General features: G+C 43.3%; 1 protein-coding gene across 24 annotated transcripts in view; it reads left to right on the forward strand.

The window, feature by feature from the left end:
- Positions 1–23,461, forward strand: part of ANKS1A (ankyrin repeat and sterile alpha motif domain containing 1A) — a 163,217-nt gene that overhangs the window by 85,320 nt on the left and 54,436 nt on the right. For 13 of the 24 annotated variants that reach the window (XM_065591695.1, XM_065591690.1, XM_065591688.1 and 10 more), the window contains 2 exons: positions 18,751–18,801; positions 22,792–22,858. The exons of 1 other annotated variant lie outside the window; for it this stretch is intronic. In XM_065591695.1, coding sequence (XP_065447767.1) covers positions 18,751–18,801; positions 22,792–22,858 — 118 coding nt within the window. The remainder of the gene's footprint in view (positions 1–18,750; positions 18,802–22,791; positions 22,859–23,461) is intronic. 10 more of the 24 variants (XM_042858120.2, XM_042858122.2, XM_042858127.2 and 7 more) reach the window with 2 other exon arrangements.

Consider the following 23,461-nt stretch of genomic DNA (forward strand, 5'->3'; position numbering starts at 1 on the left):
GATTCCTACCCTTAATCTAAAATCAAACCACTCTAATTTAAAACTTTATTTTCAAAACCTTAATGTTTGAATATTTTTTAAGGGATGTATTGGGTTGGAGGGGTTGGATCCTGAGAAAAAGCTATTTTTATCTCTTGTATTGCCCTGCATCTAGAGGGCCCAATGAAGTTCAGAGGCCCATTATGCTATCTTTTCCCCACAGCTGTTGTCCCCTGATCATCTGTAGGATTTAAGTGTTGTCTTGTCTCTTTTTTGATTTTTCTTTTTAACCCTCATGAGGCATCAGTGCTTCTCTTTATCCTGATCTGGGTTGTTTCCCCATGACCTCCTTCAGAGACACGGCTGTGCTGGGCATTTTCAGGTGTATGCCGTGCTCATATTATGCATTGGAATGGGGTTGAGTAATAAACCTTATTAATCTCTGGATTCATGGGACATCATGCCTGCCTCAGAATCATTTGTAATAAGGCAATGTGGCTTAGTGGATAGACCACTGATCCAGGGTGCCGGAGATCTGGACTCTGTTCCCGGCTCTCCTGCTGACTTTGGCCCAGTCACTTTGTTCTGTTTATTTTTTCCAATCTGTAAAATGGGGATAATGATGCTGACCTCCTTTGGAAGGTGCTTTGAGATCTACTGAGGAAAAGGATTACAGAAGAGCTAAATGCTGGCAGTTACTACTTCAGGTCGGGGTCAGGCCACTGATGCTGGATCTGCCGAGTTTCTGTTCCGGAGAGGCACCAGTCAGTACAGCGTATTATAGGAGCAGGTGTGGAGGGGCAGCTGCGCAGTGAAATGTGCTCATTGCATGCCCCACATTATGCTTGGGCTAAGGCCTATGCTCATTTGCAATTTTAAAATGTTTCGTATGGTATCATCCCTGCAGGTGAGGAATGTCTAACCCTTCCCTTTTCACCAGCTCCAAAATTCACACCTGCAAGAGAAGGAACTTTGTATTGTGATAGCTTAAATGAGCAGTAGAGAGACTGGTCTGATGACAATTAGAACAATAGTGATGAGACTAAAGAACTCTTCAGTTTTCTCTCAAAGGTTTACTCATCCCCTGGATGGGTTAATGCAGCTGCTTCTGAATTAGGATGTGACTTACAGCCTCTGAATGAGCGTCTGGTTAATGTAAAACTGCACTGAGCCTGGAGCTCTTCTGCTTCTGACTGTTTGCAATGAGAGTATTGGCAGTGGGATAATCCCCCATCGGTGCATGGCAGATTTACACATGTTATTTCATTAATGTTAATATTTATGCAGATAGCTAGAGGGGAAGAGAGTCCCTGTCTGTGTTGCTCTATGCAGTACAGACGTTAAAATCTGTCTCACCCAGTGGCTTTACTAAAAGTGGGCATGCCTCATTGTGGAGTCAAGTGTTTCAGGAGTGACCTTCGTGAACTCATGAGGCAGATGGGACAGCAAAGCTGGGGGGGAGAGAAGAGCAAAGCCTATGTTGCTTTTGGGCTATCTGTGATGGTGTCAAATAAGTCCATAGATGGTGAAGAAAGAAGGTAAATTTTGCCTTGAAAGGTCTGATCCCTTCGCAGGCTCATCGCTGTCGGTGAGCTCCTTCCCCAGATAGCTGAATCCCCTTTGTTTGGAAGGGGAAGGTGGTGCCCGTTTCAGCAAGAGGGTGGGATAAGAAACAGTGGTTCACTTGGCAAAGATCTCTCCTGTTGCTGACTTGCTGTGGAGAGCAGCTCCCCCACTCTGTAACCCTGGTCTAAATAATAGGACAATATTACTTTGTGCTCAGTGCTGCAAAAGAATCTATTTAGTGTCTGTTTCCTTTCTGTCTCCTGACTCACTGGCCGTTTCATGTGAACATGAACACACGCTCTCCCCTCTGCTGTAGTCATCTGATATAAACTCCCTACAAGCCAGACGTAGGCATCATCAAAGCAAACAGCAATGCAGCATCGGGTGGGAGAGAGGAGCGAATCTGGCTTGATCCCTCATGGGAATGGGAATGAAGTTTGGGTGAGAGAGGAACTGCATGAGGTAGAGCCTCTCGTTAGCATAAATATTTGAATACTTCAAAACTTGGCTGAGGGCTAAAGTGATAAATTTGTTTTTCGTAATTGGTTCATGAATATTTAGCAGCCGTGAGATGAACACACAGCAGTCACAGCACACTATGAATTTTATATGAGAGAATAAACTTATGTTCATGTTTTGGAAGGGGAGGGGACTGTTTGGTGCCAGGCAGAGAGATGCTGCTAGCCCAGCTTCAGGAGCACTTTAGCAGGTGCATCTGGTCTCCCTTCCTCCCCTCTCGGCTGTAGAACAGTTTCAGATCTCACTCTGCACATCTGTCTGAGTTCATATGCTTGGAAGAGCCCCCCCCCCCCCCCCATCGCATGCAGGCAAACTGATTGCCAAACGATATTTAATAGTTTTATGTTTATGTAGTGCTTTTTATCCAAAAGAGACCTAAGACACTTTATAAATTGGACAGAAATCAGTTCATCCACCTTGGAAATACAGCCACCTGGGTTGAAACATATCTAGTGTTTAACAGCACCCTGGAACAGTACACAACAGCTTAGGATAAAGTAAAGAATATCCAATTCAAACTGTAGAGTGTATTTAGGTAGAGAAAAGGTAACTATGCAAACCAGAATTTGGCAGGACACTGGAGATGGAGCTCATTATTTAATGATGTTCGACTCCTGTGTAAATGTAACAGTTACTACTGATTACCAAGATGTTTCTGTGTAAACAGGAACTGCCAAGCCTTTTTGGGTAGGCAGTGTGGTCCAGTGAATTGGACATAGGATTAGGAATCAGGAAGGCCTGGGTTCTGTTCCTAGTGCTGCCATGGACCTTCTGTGTGAGCTTGGGCAAAGATCACTTTCCTCCTTTGATTTATTTTCCCCCTCTGTCAGATGGGGGAAGGATGGTTCTCTTTTGTAGAATGATTTGAAATGTATAGAAGAAAAGCACTGTGGTTACTGTCACATTACTGAAGCTGGTGATAACCAAGGCCTGGTCCCCACTAAGCCCCCACTTCGGACTAAGGTACGCAAATTCAGCTACGTTAATAACGTAGCTGAATTCGAAGTACCTTAATCCGAACTTACCGCGGGTCCAGACGCGGCAGGAAGGCTCCCCCTTCGATGCCGCGTACTCCTCTCGGCGAGCTGGAGTACCAGCGTCGACGGCAAGCACTTCCGGGATTGATCCCAGAACATCGATTGCCTGCCGCCGGACCCTCCGGTAAGTGAAGACGTACCCTATGTTGATGGATGTGGATCCTACCCTGTAAATGATTGGGATGTTTCATTTGTCAAAGAAATGGCCTCATCAGTTAAACAGAAAATGCCTTTCTGTAGCAGCCTTTGCAGCAAGGCGCTTATAACAGTTTCCTTTGTCAGAGCACCTGGGTATGAACTGTGGTGACTAGACTGGCTTGGGGATTCTGACCAATTAGCAGTCTTAAAGCATTTGAATCAACTGTCTTTTTTTTACTAGACAACCTGGTAAGACAATTCCATCTCTAGAGTTCTAATAAAGCAAACTGTGCCAGGGCCCACAACTTGGTAGGTCTGGCCATGCCCAGGCCCAGTCCTTCCAAGGCAGATAGTATCTTTATAAGAAAATCCTGGGGTTTTGGACAGTGGCCTTCTTGACTTAAACCAACTACAAATAATCTCTTGCGTCTGTGCCTGTTTTCTGCCTCCATTGTTGAGTTTCATCTCCCAGCCTCCTTTTCTCCCTTTAAAATCTTGGGAGAAGAGTTGGACAGAATTTGAAAAGATCTGTTGGCCTAAGGATACCAGACTTTCTTGGTAAAGTTGCAGTGATGCAAAGATTTCCACTCCCTTGAGCTGTTACAATAGTCATAGAACCACTTGGAAGACTAGTAGCATGTAATGAGCAGTTGGGTGAAAACTATTCCTTTCCCTTCTTCCCAGGATGAATGCCCTGCTGAAATCCTGAACAAACAGAAAAGCAACTAGTTAATGTATGGTTTGGAAAACATAGTAATGTAATTGCCCAGGAGTCCCAATCCTGTGTCTTCCTTTCAGGATCTAGTGTTTCTACAGCTGTCCAGAAACCATTTTGTTGTTCCTCATCTAGGCTATATTGCAGTTTATCCTCTGTCTTAACCATCTAATTGCTTATACTAAGAGAGATTCTAATTGTAAGTGGAACTTCACCACAATAATTAACTAAACTTCCAGAACACTAATGGGGGAAAAACTTCCTGACTGTGAGATCTATTAATCTGAGGATTAGCCTCCCAAAGGAAGTGGTGGAAGCCCCATTGCTGGTCTTGAGTAAACTCCCTAAAATATACTGTAGAGAACCCAACCACTCCCGCATTGACTAGGGAAATGGAATAGATGACCTTTGGCAATAGATACTCTTAATTTCTAAACTCTTGGTTCTATGAGCCTATAAACATTTAATATACAAGCATTTGAAGGGTTTATAAAGAAGGATAATTATGTAGAGAGTTTAACTAGAAACAGTGGGATGAAATTAAATGAAAGACCCTAGGTGGACTATCAGGATAACAGTCCTGACAGTGAGATCTTATGGGATGGTCTCCAAGAGAAATGGGTAGAATCCCCATTGCCTATGTTTTGCCTAGTCTCATTTTAAATGTTGGAAGCAATGTAGGGAACAGGCCTGCACTGGCCCAGGGATTTGAGTCCTGTGCTTTCTATAATAGGTATCTTACGTTCCAGTACGTCAAAGCATGAATTTTCATCTCTTCAGCTCCCTCTTTGCACTCAGCACTTCCACCAGTGTTACATGAGCTGCAGTGATGTAACTTGGGATGATTTCATCAGATCGCTCCCTGTTCTGGGAGCAGAGAATATCCAGCTGTGCTGATTCGGCTCAATATGAGGCAGCCTGGGCTCCTGTACAATGACTAAGCTGCACATTCTAAAGCATCTGCCTAAAATAAAACACAGCACTTCCGCTGCAATCTTGGGGCTCAGCGACTACTCGTTCATGACGTGGGACAGTTGATCGACTTGCCTAGACAGGCGGAAAATTGCCCACACGTGCACTCTCAGCTAGAATTTTGTATTGAGCTCAGGGTCATTAAGTGGTTTCTGGGTCAATATCACTTAATAGCTAAAGTGCTGTAAATGTAGTTCCTGTTATATGCATAACATTTAAGGCATCAGTTCTGAGTGGAATTGGGCTACCCAAGTGCTAACATAAGAATGGCCATACTGGGTTGGACCAATGGTCCATCTAGACCAGTATCCTGTCTTTCATCAGTGGCTGATGCCAGATGCTTCAGAGGGCGTGACTAGAACAGGGCAATTAGCAAGTGATCCATCCCATCATCCAGTCCCAGCTTCTGGCAGTCAGAGGCTTAAGGACACCCAGAGCATAGTCTTGTGTCCCTGACCATCTTCGCTAATAGCATTGTTGGACCTATCCTCCATGAACTTACCTAATTCTTTTTTGAAACCAGTTGTACTTGTGGCCTTCACAACATTCCCTAGCAATGAGTTCCACAGGTTGACTGTGTTGTGTGAAGTACTCCCTTACGTTTGTTTTAAATGTTCTGCCTGTTAATTTCATTAGGTGGACCCCTGTGTCGTGTGTTACGTGAAGGGTCAATAACACTTCCTGACAGTGAGATCTACCATATCTTCCCCTTGTTTAAGGAGCACAAGTTCCTGGCAAAACTGGCTTCTCATACAATCAATTCTCTTGTCTGGTTGACTCCACAGAGGCAGTTCATTGCTCAGAATTATTGATGCCTAAATAGCTGCCTTTATTATTTAAGGGACCTGTGTTCTTGGTAGAGTGAGGGTTGGTTGGATATTTATGGTAGCCAGTGCCCAGGGTTTCCCTGATTAGTGTATGAATTGACCTTTTTACTCCTTCATCCTGTCTCTTAACATAAAGAGTTCCAGCTTTTACACTCTTGTGGTGTCATAATAATGCACTGCTATATTTGTGTCGTGAACTAGTTGGTTTTCTAGGGCTATATCTGTCAATGAGAAAAACGTGGCCACTACCATACATGCAGTAGCAAGGAACTGGCCAGGCCATTGAGAATTAGCTTCGGACCCTGCTCCCGATATTTCTTAATCCACCATATTTACAGTTGTCGAGCATCAAATGAGCAGCTCCTATGCTGAATTTCTGATGCAGTTCTGTGGTCCATGCTAAGTCCCTGCACCAGCTCTATAAAGTGATGTGCCTGCTTTATGTTCTAGTTTTAGCCCTTTCGACAAGAGCGTTTCTTCTGAAGGAGGATTAAAGAGAACTGTAAATAAAACATGCATGTTTTAGATTTGTTAGACAAAGGAAATGCACAATCCCACAGAGATTTATCAGTTAGAAACCACTTGGATACATGTGTTCCCCAGAGTGTGAATTATTTAGCTGATGAATTAATACTTCATGTCTAATGATGGCACTGGACAACACTGCCCTGCCCCTCTTTCATATAAATAATGGGAGTGGGGCATAATGTTCTACTATCAAGTCAATTGCTTTTCTCAATTCTCCACTTCCAGGAATTGTAGAGATGCTGTTGAATTGGCTCATCTTTTTTGATGGTTGATGGTTCATTAGTATCAACATTGAGAGTAAACTGTTGCACATGTGTAGTGTCCTTTCACCATGTAAGATCTCAGCTCTCTTAGGTCCCAATACAGCTGGTACCAATCGCGGAGGTAATTTTAAGCACGCGAGCCCCATTAACTGCTCATGTGCGTACATAACTAGCTGAATGAGGGCCTTAGTGAATTAAAAATACCTACTACTTATGTAGCCCTTTTTATCAGTACATCTCAAAGTGCTTTGCAATCTTTCACGTGTGTGTCTTTGCAACACCCCTATGAGGAAGGGAAGTGCTATTATTCCCATTTTCTAGATGGGAAACTGAGGCACGGAGGGACTGTGACTTACTCAAGGTCACCAGAAATTCTGTGGAAGAGAAGGGAATTGTACCTCGGTCTCCCAATTCCTGGGCTAGTGCTCTAACCACTGGGCAAGTCTTCCTCTCTAAGACCATAACCTTTGGTTTTTGAGGGTTTTAGGTTTAGTTTTGCACTGCTGGCAAAAATCATGTAATTGTACTGTAGTAATGTATTTTTAAAAATTTAATTTTGAAAATTGAGATTTTTGTTTTGATAATAATTAAAAACAATTGCATTGAAATACAAAACTTTTATTTTGTTTGGTGCAAAAGCCACCATTTCATACAAATATCACCAAAAAGTGCAAAATGAGAGAGGGCCAGAATAGTTACTTTGGGCTTAGTGAAATGTAATTTATGAGTTTAACATGGTACCTATTCTGACAAGCCAATATGACTTATTTGCTGGGTAACAGCTCCCTTACGCTTTGTGTGTGTAGGTCACTGTTAAAATACTTACAATTCAAATTGAAATCTGATTGTGAGAAAACAGTACACCGCAGTGTGTGTGTGTGTGTGTGTGTGTATATATATAAATTTTTATTGACACTGGGAGACTGACGGCTTTAAGGTCACGTCTGTCACTGAATTCCATATTTTATTTCTGCAGTTCTTAACTTTCTAACAATGAAGTGCCAAGGGCCAGTGTGTGTGCGTTCCTTCCTGATGTATCCTTTTCCCCCTGTCCCCTTTCTGTAGTCTTCTCTTGTCTGGTCCCACCTTTTTGGTGACCCAGCCTTAGTAAACTTCATCCTTTTTTGGAGAACAAGAAAATCTCCTTTGTCACTTCTCAGCAGCTTTTACTTCAGCAGGGTCTGTTTTGTTTGCAAACTAAAATATTCTTTGCACGTTTTCTGGCCTCTGTCATTTGTTTTGTGCTGACTTTAATTTCTGAGGATTAATTCCAATGTTCCTCTCCTTAGCCATTTTAAATGCTGAAATATTTTATTGTTCTATGTCAATGTGGCCAATATTTTTATCTGATTCCTACTACTTTCTAAACAAGCATGTCTACACCACGCTTTGCATGTCCTTGATGGTCTCTTAAACTAGACTTAATAAAGTAATCTGGAGAGAATTGCTGGAGTCTGATAGGTTTGCTCTTTTCATTTCCCCTGATTTAGAGCACAAGTTTTTACCCTACTCTCTAACTCAAATCTCCCCTCACCTCCAATGATGAGGCCTTCCATCCGGAGACCTTGAAAGATCATCCTTCCTCTCAGCTAAAGGTGTCTGTATTTAGCAAATGGATGCCATGGAAAATATTTATTCATTGTATATAGACAGCATGCCTGGTAAAATCACAAACCATAATAAACTGTCTATATCAACAATACTAAAACTGCTTCCAGCCTAACTCCGGCTTTTGGCAAAGCCTGGATAAATACATGTGTTTGCAGACCTCCTGAGCACACTGCAAACTAGTGTTCTGTTGAATAAAGGGAAGTGCAAGTTCCAGGTTTGAGGGAACAGTGCACAGTCCTCCATACTTACAGCTCTAGGCCTGTTCAAGTTCCCTGGCTGGTTTCAGCTGTCCAAGTGTGAGGAGAGAGACTACAGTGCAACTGATTTAAACCATAAAGAATTGTATAGGTCAAAACGGACATCTTGACTTTTTTACTCAGAAACCAATTTGAGATTATTGTAGGCTGTGGAGCACAGGTGGACAAATCATGCTGAAAGGAAACGCTCCAGCCCAGGGCCGGCTCCAACTTTTTTGCTGCCCCAAACGGCGAAGTGGGGAAAAAATAAAATAAAATAAAGCCAATTGGCGGCACTTAGGCAGCAGTGCGATTGAGCTGCTTCATTCTTCTGCGGCAATTCAGCGGCGGCTCAAAAAGGAAGAGAACGACTGAGGGACTTGCCACCGAAGACCCGGATGTGCTGCCCCTTTCCATTGGCTGCCCCAAGCACCTGCTTCCTCCAGCCTTCTGTCAAATGCATGGAAGTCTCACTTTTTTTAGTCTCCTGGTGTTTTGATCTGAGAAGCACATTTCTCAAGTAATGCAAATACTTGATCTTACAGCAGGGTTTATACATGGGAATAAGCAAACAGTTTATTATTTGAATTGTATCACTATACCAGCATAGCAATGTTACAGGTTAAATATCAGCTACTGTATGTGGAGGAATTTTTACTCAGTTGCACAGAGTTTTATGTTTATGCCCTAAATACAGATCTAAATGCACAATGACTTCTGTTCTTTCTCTCTCAGATTTGTAGGTCACCAATCTCAGGTGCTAGGCTGGGTATGTAGCTAAATTAGTTTGTTTCCAATATACTGGAATAATCTAACCATTTCAGTTCATTGGATAGCTGCTTGAGTTGCGGTATCAGTTTTTCTTGAACTGCTAAGTAGCATGTTACCTCAACTTTCTGGAATTGAAGCTTTTAATGCAGTTAATGTAGATTATGCATGCTGTGTAACGAATATTTTTAAAAATGTGACCAATTTGATCATTTTTGATCCCATGGCCCTTTTTCCAAAAACAGGGATGTTCAATGCTAATGCCCTTGCCAAATTCTCACTCTAATTGCCTTCTGCCTACCTTAATTTTCTCTTGCAGCTTTAATTGTTTACTTCTTGTCTTAAACAGTTCTGTAGTGTTGCTATGTGCTGTTAAATAGCTGCTACATTGTACCCCAGAGATGGCTGCATTTCAGTAACTCGTGAAGTGATCCCTGTATAGTATAATGTTACTGTAGGGTCCGAAGGCTCCAAAGATGCATTATTTTAGATGCTGTACAAATGCATAAATGGATATGATCTTTTTGCTGAGAAGCTTGTAATTAATGGTATGTATCTTAAGTCAGTGCATTTGGCTGAAAGGTGTTATGAAAATACAGGAGCACAGATTATAAAGTGCTTTGAGATCTTTCAGTGTATACAGTGTAAAATGACTGGCAAGGAACTTCTAAACTGAAGTTAAGTTGTTTTTGTTTTCCTCTTGCAGTTGTTTGTGTTTAATATTGAATTTTACTGTTTTTGCTAGGTTTGACCCCATCTGCATAAATATAGAGGGGATGGTGGTCTTGTGAGCAAATGTGCACAGTTCGGTCTGAAATTGTGAATCCACCATAATGATTTTGAAATTTAAAGTGTTACAAATTCTGTTTTAAAAAAATGTTTGGGCTCGGTCTTGTGATTCATACTGAAAAGTAAATGTAGGGTAATATAAACCAATAGTCCCTTGACCCTGATGCAAAGGAGTTTCTCTGACTATATTAAACGAGAAAGAGAGAATGTGTTTCCATATCACTAATGAACAGTTGGAGAATGTGCTGAAATAAGTAATTGACAAATCTACTGAGTCCATGTGTAGCCGTGTTTGGAATATGTATATGGCTAGAGAAGGACATAACGTGCTAACTATTAAGTTTGTTGTTATATACTTAATTTGCTCTTGGGCAACTGACTTGTTTTCATAACTTCTCTTTGGATTAATAAGAACAGCATTAAATTTTCAGGCCTTCGATATTAATCCTGTCAAGAAGTCCATAATAGTGGAGTCTACTATATTATGTATACGTAGAATAAACAGAACTGATTTATGGGGCTGTAATTTTATGGAATGGTTCTGCTGATGACAGAAGCCAAGCATCATTAACAGAGATAAAAGCCCCAAGTGGTTTATGTAGTCACCTAGCCTCAGAGATGGAATTATTGTCCCAGCTCCGATCTCAGTTTTGGATTATTGAGAAGGTGAAAAATGAAAAGCGGGAGGCTTAGGTCTCTTGATCCCCCTCAGGTTTGTTTTAAGGACTAAATATACAGTACAGAGACTGTATGTATGGTGCTACTTCCTTCTAGTGGAGCTAGATCAGGATTGACAGCTGATTTTCTATCAACTTGCTTTGATACCATTGACCTTGTGGGGATGTGTCAGCAGCTGTTGACAGTCACTCTTGAGTGGCTTCATTCCTTTCCGTCTAAGTCTAGAGATTCCAAGGGCATGCTCAAGCAAGGTTGAGCCAAATTCTGTCTTGCCACCCTTCCTGTTCAGTGAAGAAATATGTATTATGGTCTCTGCTATCATGGATGCCCAGCTCTATATTTTGATTTTTTTTTTTCTGGTGGAAGCAGCTTAGTCCATCTGTGCCCAATTTAACGGGGTGAACTGTCAGGGAGTTGAATGAGACAAACTAAACTCTAATGCTAACCCTAACATCAAAAATTCTATCTGCACCCTGATGAATGGAGCATATCAGCACAGAGGCTTTTTTGAATTGCCAGCTGTTTCTACATACCCTGGGAATGATGTTTATCAAGTGTGCTTCCTATTGGCTCTTGGACAGCCCTTTCTTTTGTATTTGGACCTTATTATGGTTATCCATGCCATTGTCCCTTTGAGGTTAGATTACTGCAGTGGGGCTGCAAAGAACTTGGAAACTGCAGCTAGTGCTGGTTACAGCCATCGGTGTGGCACCCTGACTAGATATGCTTTATTAAACTGTATGTTTAAAAGAATATTATAATACACCAAGTGCTTGGGAGAGGTGGAACAAATACATGTGAATATGTAAACCAGATTTCCCATGGTTTCTTTGTTTAGTTGTCAGGGGGGTTCCATATTAAGGGATCATTAAGGATGAGTATTGTAAACGTACTGAAATCAGGAAACTCATAAGCCACAGCAACTTGGCTAGCTTGCCTGTTGGAATATTTTTGATTACCGTATGTTATGGCTGTAACATATTCATTTTGTGCACGTGCGCGTATAGCAATCTGCAGTTAGAGAATTCAAGCCTTTGTACAAATCTAGCTTAAGTATTTGTAACTAACCGTTCACTGTTGTACTTAAGTGTCATAACTAAAATCTCATTTCCTGACTTGAGGACATCTGTTTTTCAGGCTAAATGTCATTTTGTCACTTTTGCAATGAATTTGTGGGGGTTTTTTCTTTCATGTATGGATGTCAGAGCTAGATCTGTGCTCTATATGGAGAACTTGTCCACTGCTCACATCTTTGCTTTTTCTTGTTCACCAATAAAATAACTTTTTCCCCTCCCTGCTGTGATGTCCTGAGGGTCGCTGATTGGTTCAATCTCCCTACTCTGATAGTTACACCAGGGATATTACTGTGGTCCATGTTCAATTGCAAAGTTAAGGTTCCCTCTTGAAATCAACAAAAGCCTGAGTAGTCATAGCAGTCACTGCCATCCTTCTTTACCTCACATTGGAGGATCACCCTGGCCTTGAAGCCTGTAAAAAAGTATCAGGATGTCAACCAAGGGTGGCAGAATTTCCTGTCACTGATTCCTGGCTTTTAGGGTTTGTTAGATGACAAAGAGAAGTTGCCTGAGTGATGAGGTAATGTTTCTAATTTAACATTTTAAAAAAGTCAAACATTTCATGGCTGTTGTCTGGTCCTACAGTCACAAGGTTCCTGTATTCAGCATCCTTGTATAATAGTAACCCCCCCAGATAGCTATTGCAACTCAGTTCGCAGCAACCTGATGAATGACTTGCTATACAGCGAGTATCCGCCTCGTGCTGTGCTAGGTCAAACATACCAGTCTTGCTGCATTCTCTGCTCAGCTGAGTACACTTCACCTGGAAGCAAAAAAGGCATCCGTGTTCCTAAAGCTTGCTTCAGTGGTCTTGTTTCTCTTCCTTCCTGTCAACCTCAAAATAATGCTGGCTTGATAATCGCTGCCAGAAAATCCATACAATTGAAAATAACCAATTGTCCAATCATGCGTACTTTACTGATGTTCCATTGCTGTCTGAAATATAAACCTCAGAATGAAATTAGTAAGGATCAGGATTTGAGTGCTTGTGTGCAGTAGAGAGACTTCATTTTAAAAATACACCACTCTGTCTGTCAGTTGCAGGAGTTTAAAAATAATGAAATTCTAACCCGTCACTTACTTATTTTGCAGCTATGTCCATTTAAAATGAAAAAGCCCTTTTAAACTAAACTTTGCATGTGGCTTTCAAGAATAAAGGATGCTGCCAGGGCTGGAATCTTGTCTGTTTCAGCTAGTGGCAAATTTATACATGGAAGTTTATGAACCCCTGATAATAAGGATTTATAATGGAAATCCCAACAGATCCTTAACGTTGCTAGTGCTGGAGGGTGTCACTGTAATTCACGAACACTGTACATATGGCAGAGGCAGTATGGGTGATTTATTTCTGCATGTTTGTTACTAAACTTTAGCGTCTAATAATAGTCAGGATAAAGGTGACTGTGCTGCCATTTTTTAACCCCTGTGCAATCAGCCAGTGTACATGGGCTGATAAGCCAGTGGCCTTGTCCTAACTTCACTGTGACCTGTCAAGCTTCTGGGGTGATGATGCGATACTGACCAGGAAAGGGCAGGGGGAACCTAAAGGAGGGTTAGAAGTAGAGGAAGTTAATCACAGGATTTATTTTTTCCACTGAGATCCCCAAGGCTCTTCAGATCCTTGAGGGTGCACGAGGTGGTATCAGATGCTATCCGCAAAGAGGCAAATAAGCTAAGGAAGCACTAGGTACTAAAGAGACTTGAGGAAGAAGCCTATAGTGTGGGTACCTTAGGGAGGTTCCTGTTACACAGCCAGTGCTCTCCTTTGGGATCTTACAGACCTACTTTAGCAAAACCTTCACAATTCACCTTTAAACCCATCTAGTCGCTGGTGGTAGGGAGGAAAAAGCTTTCACAAAGGCTGATCTGCTTACATGGCTCTTCTTTGCTATTACCTAGTACATGATGCCAAAATGAGTTGAGGGGGGTGTGGTGTGGGGGTTTTTTTGCTTTTCTTTTTTGTTTTTTTAAGGAGTCCACTTACTGTTGAAAGTGGTGATGTTGGGGTCTGCCACTGAGCTTTAAAAAACAGGTATTTTTCTAAGCAACCAGGTGCCCCCTCCCCAAATCATAAGTGCCACACCCACAGTGTTCTGTCCAATGAGGTCTCCATCCTGTTTAGTTTCAGGAACTGATGCACAGGTCCAGAGGAATAAGGAATGACCATGGGACTATCTTGCAGTTTAGCTTTGGACAAATGGCTTAGTCTGCTTTTAAAATTGGGGCAATTCCCTGTAGGGGTGGTGATGGAGCTAAACACTTATATAGTGTAAACTGCTATGTAAATGTGATTAATACATCTGGGGCACTACAGGCAGTGTCCAATGACATCTGGGTCAGGAGGAACTTTTAGAGTACTTCTGGACAGCATAAAGGATTTAAATGAAATCCATCTGACATGGAGAGGCAGAGGTTTTAAATCCTGATTAAGTAAAAGGACTGACTGGATCTCATCCTAGTACTTGGTGGATGATGCACTCAAGCCGAACTGTCCATTGATTGGGATGATGTGCAATCCCTATTCAGGATGCCTAGGACTGGAATGATAGGGATACTCCACGATTGCAGTATCTTGGTAGAGCTGGATGGAAATAGCTGCCTGTGTAATGTCTGATGCCATCCTTCCCTGTTTGCAGCATGCTTTGCCTGGCTTTACAAATGCTGAAATTAATTAAACATTTTAAAGCTAAAATCCCCAATTGTTCTGTCTTGTTAGTGCCCTGAACTATCCCTGTAGAAGCAATCTTTCCATGGCCCAGAATTAACTTAAGGACCTCTTGCAAAGCACACCTGGGTCAGTACCCTGAACAGTCCCTGTTGGTATTGACTTCCTAGTAGTAGTCTCCCTGGAAAAGGCTGGGGCAGGGTTGGAGAGGGAGGAGAGTGCCTTCTAGAAATTTTAGAGAAGAAACGGAGCTGCCATGTCAGCTGATAGGAATGCTTAAAGCCTTTCTAGTTAGTATACACAAAATGTCCGTGTAAGGAGGCGCAGACTCACCCCTGCGGCGTCTCCTGCTGGTTGTCCTCGGGAATTAGTTCTCCTAGCCTTGGAGCACCCTCTGCAGGCCGGTGATCTCCCTTGCCACTGGCCCCATGTCCCTCCCAGGACCGCGGTGCCCCTTTCTCTGGGTGCTGCCCCCTGGCAGTACCCCCACTGTTCTGGGTCTCCCCCTCCCAGGGGAACCTCCACCCACTATCCCCATTTCACCTCAGTCTTGGCTACTGCCCAGTCTCCATCTAGCCCCCATTCACTAGGGCAGACTGCAATATCAGCCACTCATCACAGGTAAAGGGGTTCAGACCTGCTGCCACCTGCAACCCAGTACCTAATAGGCCTTACCAGGCCGGCAGCCCTGGGGCTTTCCTAGGCTGGAGCTCCCCGGCTCCCTTGGCCTTTCCCTAGCCCTGCTCCACTCTAGGCACTTAGTTAAGCTCCCTGCATCCAGGCCCTTCTCTCTCTCTCTCTCTCTCTCTCTCTCTGAATGCAGAGAGAGACTCTGTCTGCCCCGGCTTCCCTGCCTTTATAGGGCCAGCTGAGTCTGTTTGGGGCATGGCCACAGCTGAGGCAGCCTCCCAATCAGCCCAGCCTAAGGCTCCTAGGCCCAGTCCTCTCCAAGGGATAGCTTTTAACCCCTTTCAGGCCAGGAGCGGGTAACCACCCCGCTACAGTCCCCTTCCAGCAGGCTGCCCTCTTTTGGCTAAAGGAAATGTATATTTACTCTAAACAGAGCAATTTTGTAAGGCCTATATCCTGCAGGGAAGAAGATTTTATGTTTTGGTTGTGATTGTAAGAGGTGGAGTTGCAGAACAGCAGGGCTGATTATTGCCAAAAGCAGCAATGTATTTTGACTGTCCATTTTCTTGGGGGTGGGGATGCGTTGAAAACCATTTTGGATAACACAGCCTCGGCTCCAATAGATCTCAGCCACTGAAACAGCTGTCAGAGTAGCAGCCGTGTTAGTCTGTATCCGCAGAAAGAAGAACAGGAGTACTTGTGGCACCTTAGAGACTAACAAATTTATTAGAGCATAAGCTTTCGTGGACTACAGCCCACTTCGTGGCTATCCAGATCACAGGCGTATGTTGTTTCTGTAGGGATAACCTTGAGGTACCCTTGGAAATCACTGCTGCAGCATGTGGGGGATGAGCATAAAACTCTGTGTAGATGACAAGTCTGAGGGCTCTTTAACCATAGGTCACGTTTTACTTAGGCTGCACCAGAAAAAACTATAATAGCTGCCGATGAGCCTTGGTGGCAGAGGTCAGTGTCAAATTAGCATGTCCCTGCGTGCTTTGGTGCTCTTTGAATGAAGTTTCCTTTCCCTGCCTCCTGCATGCAAATGAATCCGTGCTGACAGCCTGACTTGTGAGAGACTGTCTCCTGGTTGAGATGATGATAAAAGAGCTAGTGATTTGTTAACGCACCTCTCTGTTTGCCTCTCTCCAGGGACTCTGAATAAATGGACTGGCTGGCTCTGGAGGGAGGTGTTAGCTCTGTAGGGGAGTATCAGACCTAGTGTTAAAATGGGCTCTGCAGCTTCGTGTCTCTCAAGGTAGGAGAAAGCAAACAAAGTACTTAGGAGCTAGCTGTGCTGGGCTGTGGAATAGTGCCACCAAGGGATGCCCTCTTTCATATGTAGCCTTCAAGGAAGAGAGGAGAATCCCCGAAGGCCTGCATTGTCCCTGACTTGACACTAGTGTTTTCATGGAAGACTAGTGATCTGTGCCCACTCAAAGAGGGCTTCTTTCCCTCAGGCCACCTTAGTGGCGGCTCTCTGAGGACACCCAGCATGAATGGTCATATCTAGGACCATATCCTAGCCAAACAATATTTTGTGCTCAGCTTATGTTGCTGTTCACGCTGAAAGATGATGCCTTTACCCCCGATGCTGTGAGGTGAGGGCTCTTCTTGAGGAAGTGCACTGTCAGAATGTAGCACCCATTGTGTACCGCGGGAGCAGCAAGCAGTATCTTCAGCATTAAGCATGTCATCCGCTAGCTATTTAGCTTAGATTTTACTATGCTGCTATGAGCACATTTTTCCTAATTTTTTTTTCTTTTTTAACCTTTTTAAAATGGCATTCTGTTCTGAAGTAAGTTGATGGAATACTGTTATGATGGCTCCTGTAGATGTAAAATTACCCATGGAGGAGCAGTGTCTAACAGTACTTAGAACATGGTGGGTTAAGCCAAAAATAGCCAGGGGTCTGAGAGTTCAAACTAGAACCAATTCAGTCAGAGTAGAAGCACTATGTTTAAACATTGTTGTATTTAATAATTCACTGGTGGGAACAAACAGCCTCAGAACTCTCTTGCATTGCTGCATATTTGTTCCAAAATATCTCCATTTTATTCCTTGTCCTGGTGCTTTGGCATACGTTTGAGAATCGGCACGCTCTGTCCATGCAGCAGAGGACAGGAAACGGACTAGATGACCTCTTGAGGTCCCTTTCAGCCCTCCATTTCTGTGATTCTAGGAAATGGGTGCTCTTATATTGATTCATTTTGTTTTGGGATGGTTTCATCTAGTGTTGCTCAACCTTTTCAACTTGGCAACGCCTTATTCGAAATAAAAAAATTTTGCAACCCCCTTACAACTGCTGTGAAAAAGAAAAAAAATTACTGGTGATAAGCCCATGTGATTTCCTGGTGATTAAGGTTGTGACAAAGAGTGAGAGCATGTGGGGAGTGGGGAAGAGAGATGGTTTCTTTAGACTGTAATACATTTTTCAGTGCCTAATGACAGTGACTTGTGGATTAATCCAGTGTTTCACAATTGGTGGGTCTCAACTCCTGTGAGGTTACAAAAGGTAATGTATCACCATGGGACTGTATGTGAAGACCTACTATTAATGAAAATTACAAATGGTAGGCAGCTTCTGTTGAGTGAAAGTTAACAAGTGTTGTAGATGGTTTTTAAAGGATTAACAATTGTTAGTTGCTCTCTTCTACTGCAGAACTGTTTGTAACTGTAAGGACGTAAAAGGGGTTGATTTTTATCTCCACTCCAAACATGTTCAGTTTCCACTGTTGCTGATGCTAGATAGTGCTGTCTAACTGCCTGACTACCAGCTAAACTGAGCTCGGAGTTGCTTGAGGCTGTGAACCCAGCTGCAGAAGAACGTTGACCTCCAGTGAGGGGCAGGAGGCCATGGTTATAACAATAATAACTGTTATGCTCCAGTGTTTGTATATTACTGTCCCCTGTGGACAGTTGACATTCAACTGTGCAAGTCTGTGGAATTCATCTAGCCCACCTAATTACTCAGATGAGCATGTGGCCTTTCCAGGCAGTTTAGCAAATACCAAGAACACTTATAGTAGTGCAGAGGTCAAGGGTAAAGACCTTTGACCTTGGTCTTTCCCAACCTATAATCCAGGGAGGTAAAACCCTGTATGCACCCCCTGGAAAGGTTGTTTTCCTGAGTTGGCAACCCCTACTCCTCTCCTCTTCCCTCCCCCCCCCCCCCCCCCCGGTCTGTCTGTTTTTTTTTCCTATTGTACTTCCTCACTGTAGCATCTGAGCACCGTCCCATGCTCACACTGGAAAGAAGTGAGTTTCTAAGGAAGCTCTGCGGACACTGGGGGAAAGTGAATGGATTGGGGAGAGTCCTTCATTATTGCATAGATAAATCTAAGGATGCTCCTTCTGGAGGGCCAGAATGCTGCCCTGTTGGCATCAGCGGCCCTCTGGAAGAAGCATAGAGGAGAGAAAAACGGGTGGTCTTTCTAAGGGGAAAGCCTTCCTGCCCTTTCATCATTGTCCATCCCTGAGGGAGAACCTGCTGTGGCAGAGCAGGTTTGCAAGTGGTCCAGCGTGGGAGTAGGGATTCAGCTTGTACCAAGGGAGCCCAAAATCACCCTCCTAGAAACAAGCACTGGGAGTTAGAGGGGGTTTGCTGTGCTAGGCAGCTGATGGGAGGGGGTTTTCCCCGAGGCGCATGTGGATGGTATTCAGCTGGGTGTCAGTTCTCCTGAGTGCAGAGGGGGTGTAAATGTGGGGTTTGAATTGGCTTCAAACATGCTGTTGTGATCTTTGTTTTCCCAGCAGTGCCAGCAGCAGTCGCTTCACGTCCTCAGAGCTCGATCATTCCAGAGTGTAAGAGACTGGCAAAGCACTTTGCCTCTTGCTGGGAAGCGGTCTGAGGGAGCTGGGGTTGCTTGAACAAACATGTTTTCCTCCTTTTTCTCCTTCCAAAGTTTTCCTTGGTTTTCGGTGGTTGTAGTAGAAACTTGGTTTGGGCCAAGTGAGTGTTTTGCTCCAGAAGGTCATCTGAGAGTTCCTCAAACTTTCAGACTTTTTTTAACTGAACTGAATGTCTTAAAGATAGTAGCACCTGCTTAAACTCTTGTAACAAGCTTAATCAATCACCCCAAATGTGCAGGGCTTAATGCCCTTAAGCTTCTGGAACTCTAGAATGGTATTGTTTTTTTTTTTTTTTTTTTAAAGAACTATCCATGTATTCCATGGCAAACTGGACCCAAATTCTGCAGCAAGGTCTCTGGATTCTGTGGCAGCAGCCTAGAAACCTTGCAGCAGTTCCTCTTTTCAAATAAAAAAAATGGAAGTTTTAATGATTAAATATGAAAGGTGAATAAGGCAATCAATACAATAGCCGCAGTGTTTATTTGAATAGTAAACTTAGCTTACAATGTCTCCATGTTTACCTTTTACAGTATTGTGTGGATTTTAGTAGCAACAATACATAAGTGCACCATGGAAGGCTGTAGTTTTGTCAGCCGTGGACTTGGTGCTGGGAAGGCGTAGGAGGCAGTTCAAGATTGACTACTTTAGGGATGTTCCTGCTGAAATTATCAGCAGTGAAAAGGTTAACTTTTACACTAAAATCCCCCCCCTTCCTCCTGTCCCCCGTCAATATCTCACTGAGAAGTGTGGAGCAATTCACATTTGTTGTTTGTTCCAGGCTGTCTGCAGACTCAGGCAGATGTCACTTCCACTTTCATATTTTCATCACAACCTTGAGGGCTGGAAATGGTGTTTTTAAGTGAAAGTTGAGATTCAGGAGCACTGTAGGAGAAGAGTGGAGGTTGCTTTTCCCCTTTCTCCATCCCCAGCTGAAGAATGTTAGAAGCTGCAAACTGTAATAAGAAGCATCTGTTTGGTATTGCCTTTGATGCTCTCAGCAGGAGGCAGGTTGGCTTTTAAATTCAGGTTTTTTTCCTTTTAATAGGCGCCAGTTTAGCTGATCCCACATTTCTATTGTGTCAATACTGCAGAGCTGCGGATTTAAAACGGAGGCTGTTGATTAGCTGAAGAAATGAGATCTTTCCTCTGTCCCTTAAAGCTGTTTCCAGGGCTCCCTATTGAACTAGAATGTGTCTGAGCCTTAATAGCGAGATCAAATAACACGATGAGCAGTCCTATACTTTTTTTATCTGAAGAGAAGACTCCAGAGATCACAGTGCTGCAAGATATGTAGCAAACGGTGCAATTTGCTTGTTTTTGTGCTGGGCTTTTTAAAGGGCTGCTATTGTTTGCCCACTAATATCTGTGTGGATATTCATGCCCCCCACATCCCCTCTTACTGTTAGATCCTTTTAGAGGGGCCCTTGAGCCTACGGTAATGAGAGGGGGAAATAGTCTGTATTTTTTGACTAAAGCTGTATAATATAATATATATATATGGAGATATACCTATCTCATAGAACTGGAAGGGACCCTGAAAGGTCATCAAGTCCAGCCCCCTCCCTTCACTAGCAGGACCAAGTACTATAAATGAGTTTGTCTTCTATGAATCAGACCTTCATATACCAGACTGCCATGTTCAGACTGGCTAGTTCCTTCACCTGCTTCTGTAGAGCAAAGGTGGGCTGTTAACCTTGGCATACATAGCTGGTGTTACACTGACCTGACTTGTCTCCTTAGTATCAGACCCACTAAGATCTGCGATCCATTCACAGCTTGGCTCAGAGTAGTTCTCATCAGCTGAATGTTAGGCAGTCCTGTTTAAGGTACCATGGGAAGAAAGGCAATAAATATTCTTTCCCTGGATGTCGCAGGAGGAGATCTATAGGTAGAGCATCTGAATTTTCCCATTAAGTGTGTCTGTGTCAGTCAAAGGTTGTTTTTAAAGCCCAGCATTAGACCTCAAGGCTTCCATAGAGAACGGCATGTCTGTGCGGGCCATTGGGAGTGAGGGGGGAGAGAAAATAATTCAATTCCTTCCTTCCTGGTTTTTACCAGCTGATATTTCAAACTTGTTTTCAAAGCCCCCAATAAAATAGTTCTGACTATGTTGGACACATTAGAAATACCCATGACCATGGCTTCTAGGTGCAGTGAATCCTCCTCACACCTTAGTAAAATCCTTGTCTTCTACATATGATTGCATGACTCCTCTTCCCTGATAGAGATGTAAGGTGACAAGTGAATTGCCCCATCTACTGTGAATACATGGGAAGGATTGTATTAGAAATCTAACTTGGCAGAAGTCCTTCATGACGAGGGTTTTCAGAGAAGCCTAGGGAATTAAGCTCCCAGCTCCCACTGAATTTCATCAAAGTTGGGCATCCAACTCCCTTAAAGCATTTTAAGGCTGCTATCTTCAAAAAAGCGTATCGCTCTGGGGGTGAGTGCCATCGGGGTAGCAAGTTAAGCAGCTTTCCCAAATGATGACAATTTCAGATAGGTTGTTTTTTGTAAAGCCAGTGAGCAGGTCCAAAGCAATTCAGAACCTTCCCTGCCCCTACCAATACACTTTTGCCCAAACCTTTCCTTAAGATCCAAATAAGTTCTGTGAATTTTTTTTTCACTCTTGTTGCATGTCCCTGATCATCTGTATCCCATCCAGCAGCAAGTGCACCAAAATCTTGCAAGAGGGCATTCTCGAGTTGTAACCAGAAATCTCTCACGGGGAGGTGGGAGTTTACTTTTGAGACTTCCTGCATGGCTGTTGTAGGGTTAAACACCCAGATTTCAAACTGAATCTGAGCCTCCTAAGGGTCTCCTACTGCTGTTCATGAGGCAATAGCAGGTTGTAATTAAGAGCAGAAAATCTCATTTTAATTACATTTTCTTCCCTGTGTTACTAATGCCTTAAATTATGGAAGCTGTAAAAATTCTAAGTTTCACTATAGATGCACAACTTCTTGAGTTTCTCAACCTGGACAGTGAAATTAGCCTGGTCAATTTCACAGGGATTATTTTTTTATCTTAGAAAGGTTTCTATTGGCATTTAAGAAAATGTACAGTAAAACTTCCGTTTGGTCTTTAAGATTCTGTAAAAATCTTAACTTACAAAACTTGAATTTGGGGGAAAATTTGACGAAATCCAGGTCCAAGAAAGAAGGTGGTGAGGGGAGACAATCCCTGGCAATAAAAGTTTCCTTTGGTTTTTCCTTTGACTATGATTGAAAATTGAATGGGGTTTGCCTGGAGCTGTGGGCTCTGAGCTGCTTACTTCTGGGTATAAGGTTGTTTTCTCTTCCCTCTTCCAGTCGTTTATCCCAGAATGCTGCTGCTTTTGCAAACTGCATCTATTTCAGAGCTTACATTGGCTGTTCAGCCCTGCTGTCAGTAGAAGTGGCTTGTTAGGGTGCCAGAGGCGGGGGAGGGTGGTCAAGAAACAGAGAGGCCAAGTGAAGCGCACCTGCTGCATGCCACAAAAGTGTTAATGTGAACTGCATTTCTCAGGCTTTTTTTGCTTTTGGTGAAGGAGGGGTTGCATGTTTGTCATTGATGGCTTTTGAGGCCTTCTCTCCCCCTCACTCCCCTCTAATAAAACTTGGTGCTCCACAGAGGAATCTTGTGAGATCCTTCTGTTGATGCAGAGAAATAGGTGGCTTTTCACGGGACAGTAACGGCAGTTGGGAAGGATGGGGGTCTGTGGAGTCCCAAGCCCACCCCCTCTCTCCCTCTTTGATCCATTCATTCTTAAGAAAATCTCCTTTCCAGGCCAAGTTTTAAGGACAGACCCTTATGGGTTGGTGGGGTTCTTAACTTCCCTTCCTTCAATGTCACCTGGGAACCTTTAGCAGCTGCATGGGGACAAGCTTCCAAAGCTGCCTCTATCACTTTCTGCTGAGGCTTTAAAAATATTGTGGCAATATACTGTTTTTATATTTTCAGATTGAGAAAATCATGAGCTCCATCGGTGAAGGAATTGACTTTTCTCAGGAACAGCAAAGGATCTCAGGTACTGTGCTCAACTACTGTGTTGTATTCAAAGCCTGACGTAATGGCCAATCCCTTCTTCTGAGCAGCTTTCTCAATCTGCCTTTGCATCCAGAAGGGAAAACGAATGAGAGGACTAGGATCATAAGTCATATCTCATAACTTCTGTGTGTGGCGCTACCACAGCTGTCAGTGTCTGGATTTTGGTGGTCTATCTACCTTTCATGTAGGACCCCCACCTATGTCATATAATGTGAGTAATCTCCTTCTCACAGGTATTGGATGGTGAGAGGGAGGGTTGCAGAGGTTGTAACCGCATCCCTAGCAGGAAGATGAGCTTTGGTTTACTGCCTAATTTAAGACCAAAGTTGGCAGACGTCATAGAAAGCCCTGTCTTGTGTGTCAGGTGGAAGTTGGCTGCTTTAGATTTGTTGCCTCCTGAGAAATGAGAGGCCGTGAGTTGGTTTTTTATGTGGATCCCTGGATGATGATGTCAGCTCTTGCAGTTCTCTTGAGTCTCCCAATATTTGGCAGTGTGTTTTTCAAGGTTTGGCTCCTGCAGTCAGGTGATGCCATCAGAATCTGAGCTGTGAATTTACAAGAAAGGTTTCTAGTCTTTGTGGTG

This window comes from Chrysemys picta, chromosome 4 (assembly GCF_011386835.1).
Source record: "Chrysemys picta bellii isolate R12L10 chromosome 4, ASM1138683v2, whole genome shotgun sequence".
Lineage (NCBI taxonomy): Eukaryota > Metazoa > Chordata > Testudines > Emydidae > Chrysemys > Chrysemys picta.